The sequence below is a fragment of the Xenopus tropicalis genome, chromosome 5 (assembly GCF_000004195.4).
Source record: "Xenopus tropicalis strain Nigerian chromosome 5, UCB_Xtro_10.0, whole genome shotgun sequence".
NCBI lineage: Eukaryota > Metazoa > Chordata > Amphibia > Anura > Pipidae > Xenopus > Xenopus tropicalis.
In genome coordinates this window covers 125,942,945-125,953,383 of record NC_030681.2, presented here as the reverse complement: position 1 = coordinate 125,953,383, position 10,439 = coordinate 125,942,945, and the positions used below count along the sequence as shown (strand labels likewise).

General features: G+C 42.0%; 1 protein-coding gene across 1 annotated transcript; it reads left to right on the top strand.

Annotated features, from left to right (window-relative positions):
- Positions 1-408: 408 nt before the first annotated feature.
- On the top strand, positions 409-10,439 carry ppp1r7 (protein phosphatase 1 regulatory subunit 7). The gene is given in 10 exon segments (NM_001006730.1): positions 409-457; positions 1,236-1,331; positions 1,913-1,968; positions 2,203-2,268; positions 2,706-2,836; positions 3,031-3,193; positions 6,228-6,344; positions 8,934-9,038; positions 9,139-9,225; positions 9,838-10,439. Coding segments are annotated over 10 exon segments (1,041 nt in total). The 5' UTR covers positions 409-414; the 3' UTR covers positions 10,015-10,439.

The window sequence follows — 10,439 nt, the reverse complement described above, 5'->3', positions numbered from 1 at the left end:
GACCAATAACAGCAACAATTTGATTTGCAGCAATGGGTTACTGCCCAGGAGCAAGTTTGCAGTGTTGGTAAATGTTAGATAAATATCTTATAACCCTTTATAACCATCACCTCCAGCCACCCCCTGGAGACTCTGTAATGGAAGCACTCAGGAAGCACTAGTCAAACGCTCACTTACATCAAACATTGTATATGAGGTTACAGGATGGGCAATCTGTCTCCTAGAGCAAACACAGCATGTACCTACGTTGTACAGCGGCAGCGCTCTATGAATAGCCGTACAGCCTAGCAACCCAAGCGCACCTACTCAAGGGATGCGGAGTCTCCAACCCTACCCTGATTGGCTGGGCGTTTCCTTTCGCCGCTACTGATTGGTTCTACTTTATGCTTCCGGAAAGTAGAGGAAGAAGAAATAATGGCGGATGAAGAAGGCGAGACTGAAGTGCAAGAGATGGAAGGTAGGATTCCCAGTACTGTTCCTCTCCTTGTGTTCTCAGTGTTCCTAATGGGCTAATACACCATGCACTGCGTTTCCATATTAGCCATGTAAGTGTTATGTTCGGCAAAGTAGGGGTGACTGAGGCGGGGGATCTCAGGTGAATAGGGAATGGTTGCCTAAGCTCGGGGTGACAGCCCTGAAGGAGTCCTAAGTATGACTAGTTCTCTCCTCCGTGTCTTGTAGCCAAGAAAGGGTTAACGCTGGGCATGTCAGGAAGGGCCGATGTGTAGGATGTGGTGGAACGCAGAGGGGCCCCTTGGCTCGATCAGTGGCTGGCACTGTCACACACACCGGGGGGGGGGGGGGGGGGGTTAGGGGGAGAGCCAGGGACACATGAGCCATATGCATAGTTACGTTACCAAATAATTTTTAAAAATCATGGCTACTCCTAATAAACATAACACCTACCTATCATGCAGGATTCTCACATGACGTGGTAACCTTCTCTACATGGAAGGAGTGTGATAATTCCATAAAGCAGATAGTATAGTGTCTTGGCATGTAAGCAGGAACTGCCATTGCACCCAAGCCAGTGTGGGTACAGATTTCTTTTGCACAAATAGTGTAAAGATTTTTACACATCAGTTGTCAGTCACGTGCTGTTGAAAAGGAGTCGCGTCATTCAAAGTCAATTTCCCCTTTAAATGCAACATTAGCTTTCTGGACATAAATTCTTAAGGTAAACATTTGCAACTTTGTTGACTGCCGGCATGGGGTAAGACTACAGTCTTTTGCAGTGGACAGAAGAGAATCTGATGAGTCTGCTGATGATGAAGCAAAGGAAAAGCCAGATCGTGTGGATGGAGGGGTGAAGAATGGTGAAGTGCCACTAGGTAATTCTATATCTTTCTCATAATAGTTCATTGGTTGTGTAGTTATGATATGTCAGGCATAGGCATTGTTTGCAGCATGGGACATATTTTAGACCAGTGATTCTCCACCGCTGGAAATGTCCAAAACTGCCTGTGCCATCTGTCATTAAATTTCATGGCAACCGCCTGTCACCACTGGTACAAGACTTTGGCCATAACACATTGGCTGTTCCAGCAGTTAAGGTCGCTTGCAGTACACTCAATATCACAGGTGGTTTCATGCATTTCTCCTTAACCCTTTTCCTGATTTTGTTCTTTGGCCTGTGCCACACCGCATGTTGCCAATAAACACACTGCATGGTGTAGATCAATTAATGTCCCAGCAACTTAAAGGGCACCAGCCTGTCAAAAAATACTGTAAAATAGACTATATATGTCCTTTAATAGTGGCTGGCTTACTTGTTGGTTTTTACATACAGCTGCAATAACATGCCATTCACATATGGGCTTGTGTCAATCCCAGTATTTGACATATTTGCTGTAATTAAAGTGCACGTTGTATTTCATAAGTTTATCATTCTGACTGAGACCTTTATGTTCAGGAGAGGCAGATGCACCAGTGGATATAGAGACCATTAACTTGGACCCTGAAGCCGAGGTATTAACAGCATTCTTTTCTGTTTCTTTAATATATCATCGGTGGGGCATGGAATTGTTGTTGGAAACAGCGGTTTTTAAATTTAAGCTCTGTGTAAATAGCTGCAGAAAAGCAGTAGAGTTTGTTTTATGATAATGGACTAGCCCGATTCCCCCTGGACTAGTACTACTTCTGTCATCTTATTTGCCTGATATTTAATGTGATTTTTTTTTTTTTTTTTTATGGTTTCTCCAGGATGTTGACCTGAACCATTTTAAAATAGGAAAGATTCAAGGCTTTGAGGTGCTCAAGAAAGTCAAGGTAAATGATTAAATATGAAAAAAATATAGTGCTTATGTTGTACTTAATGTGTATTATCCTGTCAAGGAAATTATATCATATTGTAATACTTTACACTGAATCTGTCCCAGTGTTCTGTTTTTAATTTAAAAGGAAGTATTTTTCTCCTAAAAATATGCACTATGCTAGGTTTTGAGGTTCCATTTATTATGCCCGAGTTCATCCGGAATTTCATGTACACAAAGGCCCCAAACAGCAACCTGCCAGCCAAGCAAGTTCTATACATTCCTCAGTACTAGGGACCCGTTAACCTTAGCATCTCCCATCATGACTCATAAATGTGGTGGCTTAATAAATGGTGCCACACCCTAAATAATATATTTATAGCAGATTTTTAAAAGATCCATAGAAAGAAGAAAGTTAGTTTTCTGACCATTGTTCTGTTATTAAATCTGTAGACTCTCTGTCTGCGCCAGAACCTGATAAAGCTGATTGAAAATCTGGAGCAATTGGTAACACTGACTGAGCTGGACTTGTATGACAATCAGATCCGCAAGATAGGGAACCTGGAAACCCTGAGAGATCTCCAGTAAGCAATGTCAAACTATGTCTATTAAGCTGTTCTTAAATTAGTTGATCACTTATATACACACATATAATTTTATCTGAGTGTTTGGTAAATCTGACCACAGTTGGTCAAAAGCCAAGCTTTCCATTGACCTCATTCAGAGTTCAGTAAGAGAAATTACTTTGATTGTGTTGCCTTTCATTCTTCTCTTGCAGAATCCTGGACCTCTCTTTCAACCTCCTGAGACGCATTGAAGGATTGGAGTCATTGTCTCACCTGCAGCGCCTTTACCTTGTGAATAACAAGATCAGCCGCATTGAAAACTTTGGAACCCTAACGCAGCTCCGCTTGTTGGAACTGGGCTCTAACCGGCTGCGGGTGAGTGTATGGGAAAATGAGGGCTTTGCCGGCTGTACAGGAATTCTGTTTGTAACGACACCCTAGTCGTACTTTTAGTCAGTTTGTGCAAAGGTTCTTCTACACCTCTAAAATCGACAAAAGGCTAGAAGCTCGGAAACTCTGAACCTCATGTTCTCCAGTACATGGACTGGCTGCTCATAGTTACATTTTAGGTTTTTTTTTGTATGATGCGCAGAACTGGACTGACTACTTCCTTCTTATTCACTTGCATTGCAGTAAGTGGAGTAAGTCCTTAGTGGTCTCAGACATTGTGTACAAGGTGCAAGAACTTTTCAGCTTGGGAGAGACAGCCAATATGTTATCAGAGTGATCCCAATTACAGATATAGAAAGCTTAGTAAGCAGCTGTTTGCCAAAATGATTAAGAATGAATCAGGACCTTGGCTAGTGTGCCTACTATTGTGCTTCTATGGTCGGTCATGAATTTCTGTGCTTTCAAAAATTTCCCCTTCCATGTACTTTGGGGCACCATTGTAGCTGGCCGCTTTTTTTTTTTTTTTTTTATTAAATGCATTGTTCCATTTTGGAAAGTTTGTGGATACCCAGCAATATGTCACATCTGGCTTCAGTTCTAACACAGGGCATCTATGCAGACAAGGCACATTCATGGTGGAGACTTCTACAGCTTACTCAGTCTGTTACTTTTTTCTATTAGTTGCACTACTATTTCCAAGGACAACAGTAAGGCACTGCAAAAAAAATCATGGTAGATACCCAGCCACAACCCAGAAAGCCCAGGCAACAAAAGTAAAGTGATGGCTAGGTGAAGTCTAAGCAATGCAAATACACCTTAAGGAATGCAGAAATCGCCCCCAATTGCAATCTTAACCCATCTTCAAAATCAGGTCATAGAGTAGGCCACACTGGACTAGAAAAGGAGATCTTTGTATAACTTACCATTAAATCTCTTTCTCTCTAAGCTCCTGGTTAAGCTCCTCCCTCCAGGGTGCAGGACACTCAAGAAACAAAAACTCCTCCTCCATTCCCTATATACCTCTTGCTTAACCTCTTCTGTTACATCCTTGGGGGACACAGGAACTAGGCATGCACTGAATCCACTTTTTCGGATTCGGCTGAATCCCCAAATCCTTTGTAAAGGATTTGGCCGAATACCGAACTGAATCCTATTTAGCATATTCTTATTAGGTTTTGGAAGGGTTAAATGATAAATGTAGAGGGTTAAATTTAAAAAAAAAATTCAACTTCCATGTTTTATGTGACAAAAAGTCACATGATTTTTTGGATTCGGTTCGGCCAGGAGCGTGGATTCGGCCGAATCCCGAATTCAGGAATCTCTGAAACCTACCAAAGCAGTCCCTCAGGAACCAGGGAGGGAAACAAACCGGTACCACAGTAGTCAGTCACAACTACAGCCTGAAGAACCTTCCTACTAAAACTGGCTTTGGAGGAGGAAAAAACATCAAAACAATAGAATTTTCTAAACGTATGAATAGAGGACTATGTGGCTGTTCTGCACAGCAGCTCTGCAGAAGCATTGTTTCTCCACGCCCAAGAGGCGCTTAGGGTCTTGGTCGAGTGAGCTTTGATCTACTCCTGTGGGAAGCCACATATGCTTGATGGATAGTCTTTGTAATTCACTGAGACATTGTAGTCTTAGTAGCAGCTGTCCCTCTCCTTGGACCCACAGGGATCACAAATGCCTTAATGAGTAAGTTCTTAGTATTTTAAGTCTCTGACTATAATTGGCTGAACCACTTTAGGTAGAAATGATGGAGCTTTTTTCTGTACCACTTTGTCCCTGTGAAATACCCATCAGGGGCAACTGACAGAAAGCTCAGTTTAGAAACCCTTTTTGCAGACACTACAGCCAACAGAAAGACAACCTTCCGTGTCAATAATTCCAAATTGACCAAAGCCATTGTTTCAAATGGCTGTTCCTGCAAGGCTCTAAGTACCGAATTCAGGTTCTCTAGTTCCCTAATCAGAAATTCCGGCACTGACCATCAGTCTGAGGACTTTAATGCAAAATCTGACTAAAGGTGGCCATACACGCACCGATATTATCGTACGAAACCTCGTTTCGTATGATAATCGGTGCGTGTATGGTATGTCGGCGAGTCGACCGATATCGCAGGAAGCTGCTGATATCGGACGACTCGCCGATCGGACCAGTTTGAAAATTTTGATCGGGCGCCATAGAAGGCGCCTGACCAAAATTCTCCCTTCAGAGCTGAATCGGCAGAAGGAGGTAGAAATCCTATTGTTTCTACCTCCTTACCTGCCGATTCAGCCCTGAATGGTGTGTGGCGGATCTTACGATGTTTCGTGCGACCGATGGTCGTACGAAACATCGTCAGATCGCCACGTGTATGGCCACCTTTAAGGTGCTTGTTTCTGAAGATAAGATACCATGTCCCACCCATGCTTGCCTGTCCTCTGGAAGTGTCATTGGTTTTTTTGTGTTGAACACCAATCCGAGAAACTTGCATGACCTGGCTGGGAAGAAGCGAAGACTTCCATCTGTTGATCTGCCACCCAAAATTGTGTAGGGTCTCTATACAGACCATGGTCCTAACCTCCTGCTCAAGGACACTGAAAAACTGAGTAGGAGGCATTAACAAGGGATATATATGGAAGGGGAGGAGGAGTTTTTAGTTTTTTGTCTGTGTCCTGCCTCTGGTGGGAGCGTAACCAGTTGTCCCTGTGTCCCCCATATGAGAAAATATATTTTGGTCTGGTCCATGTAGCCAAGAAAGTATGACTTGTACAGGCATTTCCCATTCAGCCTAAACTGGGGACAAGAAGGAGCCAACCCATATATTAGAAGAGTTGAGAGCTTTTGTCCTGCGTTTAGGGGTTTAGTCTTTTGCACTGACAGTTCAGTTCAAGGTAAGTCCAAGAACCCCTTTGTTCTGTTAAAGGTATTATGGCAATACATTTTTGTATCCCAGATTTAAGATTCAAACAAATACCATCTGTTATGTAAGCAGTGTATAGTAGTAATGAATACTGTACCTGTGGCTTATTTGCAGGTGATTGAAAACCTGGATTCTCTGCGAGAACTCGACAGTCTTTTTCTTGGTAAAAATAAAATCACTAAACTCCAGAATTTGGAAACTCTGACAAACCTTACTGTTCTGAGTGTGCAGGTAAGCCATTTCCACAATCTGCAGGCTTCAGTGTGGGCTTAGTTATGTGAACTGACAGTTAATGCTTTTTTCATCACTGCTTTTTTTTTTTTTTTTACCATGCATTTTTCTTGTTTTTTTTGTCTGCTGGGGTCAGTGACCCCCAATTGAAAGTAGAAAAGAAGAAGGCGGTGTAACCTCTATTTCAGCTCAATAGCTGCTTTCCCGGACTAGTATCAGTAGAACATGGGTTACACTGTACCCTCTTACCCAGAATGGGCCTTCGCTAAGTGGAAGAGGAAGGTGAGGGTGTTGTGCAACTACACCTCTCTTGCTGCTATGCAGAAAAATTAAACCAGAGGGCGCCAGAGGTTCTTGCAAATAACAAAGTAATAAGTATTTATTGAACATCCACAGGGTTTACTCACAATACAGCTTCAGAGGGCAGTGGTACAGGCAACACATACCGAGTGTATATTCAGACTAACACTCCCCTGCGGGCAGACTGGCAGGAATCTCCCTTCACCTCTGCGACACACCCCGTAGTGGATCCCTCAGGGAATTCTCTATCCTGATTCCCTATTCACTTGGATCCCTACACTACAGGCAATATGGCCTGGGAGAAATATCTCCAGAAAAACTGCAAATCCTATGCAGGAGCTCAATGCTGCTCATTCTAGCTCAGCCCTAACTGCCTTACACTCCTAGAGTGTACTATAAAGGGAGCTACACCTGCCACTATCTAATGCCTCATTCACGGGGCCCTGTTCCCCGACTTCACTGGGCCTGGGCCCATGCCCTGGGCTCTCAGCACACACCCACCTTGTCCCTAAGGTGGAAGCAAACAACAGGAAGGTGCCACTTCTCTCCCAGTACTATACCAAAGTCAGGCAGGATGTGGTCACTATACCTTCTAACCAATAGCACACATATGTTAATGAACTCACTTAGATACATTCCCTTCTGCCCAGCAACTACGGGAACTGAACCTGTTGGAATTTAAAGCCATAGGGACCATTTAACCCTATGGGTCCCTATAGCGGCAAATAATTAAAAAAAAAACAACGTGAACAGGAAATAATGAAGATCATTTCAAAAGTTGTTTAGACTTGGCTACAATGCCTACAATGTAGATCAGTTGGGCACGTCTCCCCCACCCAAATGGCACATTTGTACTGCATATATCCCCTCCGTTTGTCAGCACCATCACATTTTACTAAAGCAAAAAGCAGATTTCACCCGGTGGCCGTTTCTCTTCTGATACATAATCAGATACATTTAAATCTGCAAACAGCCTACACACACACAGACCCTTATTCAGCATAAATTTCAGCCAGAATACAGGCTCACACAGGCACAACAGTCTCTGATAAAAGTTCTGCATTGTTTGAGCTCAGGAGAGAAAAAAAGGAGAAAAAAATTGAAGTAGACAGTTTCTTTGGGAATCAGCAATGTCATCTCCTCACTGGCTGCTAGACTGGGGGGCGTGTTTAGTAATCTGAGCTTAGAACAACTAAGCATGCCCACAAGCCAACAGCCAAAGCAAATTCCTGAGGTAGGGGGCCGAGTGGGTTACAGGAGGAGAAGGAAATCTAAGTGATTAAGGGGATGTTGTAGCCTGCCTATTAACCTCTGGACAACCAGTGTGGCAGGTATTGAAAGATTTCAAAGATGCTGTTCACTGATTAAATGTTTTGTGTGTGGGGTTTACATGTCCTTTATATGTCAACCAACCCTTTAACACCATTAGCACCAGGGTGCTTTTTAGCTTTTTTTTTTTTCTTTTACCAACTCCAGGCAGAACAGTAAAAACCAAGACATTTTTTTCACTAGTAAAGTATTTTGAATTCCATTAGGTCTTAATAGTCTAAAACGATTTGCTTACTCTGAATTAGCAAACACTGACATTTTTAGTTAATCTGCCCATTAGCTTATAGTGCTCTCTGTGCAACTGAATCAGATTGTCCATACCACCACCATGCACTTTATATAGTTTCTAGTCTCTCCCTCTGTGGCATTAGACCACACCTCCTCAGCCAATGCACCACACACTTTTAGCTTTTGCGTGCGTTTATTTACTAAACTGGAGGGCTATATGAGATGAAAACCAAGATTGTGACCAAGCAGCCAATGAAAAAGTGAGACCAGCCACTCAAAATTTGCTTATAGTCTATATAGAGAGATAACATAAACCTGTATAATGGCTTGGCACACTCCAGCAAGAACATTTTGGCAATGTATGTATGTATGTATATCTTTATTTATAAAGCGCTACTTATGTACGCAGCGCTGTACAGTAGAATACATTAATACAAACAGGGTGTAAATAAGATAATAGATAAATACAAAGTATAATAATAAATACAGATAAATACAGCAGCAATAAGTTAAGAGTCGAGGACACAAGAGGAAGGAGGTCCCTGCCCCGTAGAGCTTACAATCTATAAAAAAAAAAAAAAGATACCCTTTATATATATATATATATATATATATATATATATATATATATATATATATTTTTTTTTTTTTTTTTTGTGCATTGTTTTCTTTCTATTGAATCATTTTGCCATTTATATTCTGGAAATCTTTATCTTTTTATCCCATTTCTAGAGCAATCGTTTAACAAAGATTGAGGGTCTGCAAAATCTTGTGAACCTACGAGAACTGTATCTCAGTGACAATGGGATCCAAGTCATAGAGGGACTGGAAAATAATGTGAGTGGCTGCTTGTGGCATTGGTAAAGACTGGCAAACTGTTTAACTGTATTCAGCCTAAATAGAATAATTCTGATCCCTTTTGTCTGTACCGATCCAGAACAAACTGACTACCTTGGATCTAGCTTCAAACAGGATCAAAAGAATTGAGAATATCAAACACTTATCAGAACTTCAGGAGTTTTGGGTAAGCACATTTTAAGCCCTGTTAGATGTTATCACAAGTGGCTGTGGAATATCCTTGATGTCCCAACTGCGCAGGTGGTCTGCATGCACCCTATAGCTGCAAAAAGTAGAGTTACGGGTGGCATTTGGGTAAAAAAAAAAAATTATAATCATTATCTGTGTACATAACAAATAAAATATGTGCCATCACTTCCTGTTTTCTGTAAGGGTCGAGCTTGGGGTAAGTAGTTGGTTTGAATATGGGTCTGCCAAACCAGATCTGCATAAGTATCATTCTCAGTAGTTTATACACTAGAAACAGGGGGAGTGATATGTTTTAGGACCAGTGGTGCTCTGTCCTTAGCACCCAGTACTCCAGCAGGAAACAGATAATAAGCAACTGGAGGGTAAATGCACATTTACTGCAGAAAGTGCAATTTGATTGCGATCACATGACATGTTTTGGGCTAGACATACCCTTTTTCAAGTGGGTCAAAGGTCTCTAGCTAGGTTGTGGTATAGTGCAATTTGGAAGTGAGTGTAGTTTGAGGGGTATTTGATAAGTGAGTCCCTTGCAAGTCTCTATATGCCATTTCTCTTAAAACATTATAAACATTCTTCTATTTTCCTGCAGATGAATGATAATTTGGTAGAAAACTGGAGTGACTTAGAGGAGCTGAGTGGAGCCCCGGGCCTACAAACCGTATACCTGGAGAGAAATCCTTTGCAGAAAGATGCCCAGTATAGGCGTAAAATTATGCTGGCCTTACCCTCTGTGCGCCAGATTGATGCAACTTTTGTCCGCTTCTGAGATAGTTTTGGGAATTCTACATCCCGCTGCTATTGTTGCATCACAGAACTGAGTGTAACAATGAGAGCAATGATGGCAACATCTGGTCCTTGAGATGATTTTCTGGAAGTTGTAGTACAATATAGGGAGGAGCCAGAGGTTGCTCATTTCTTCCTGTGATGCCTCATGCTCTTTTATGCCATTCAACACCATTATCTGTGCTTGTCATGCCCTAACACTAAGCCTGTTTGCATGGCTATATCACTCCAAATTTAGACCATATCATGTTGTACCTTTATTGGCAATTTCCATCCTCACCTTCCCCTGGCAGATGTCACTTCTATACAGATAATTCCTTCATATAGTTGGAATAGCATTGCTCAAATGCCCTAGAGATAGAGAATTAGGCAGTAGTTTCTAGCTGCTCCCTACAGCCCACAAATTGC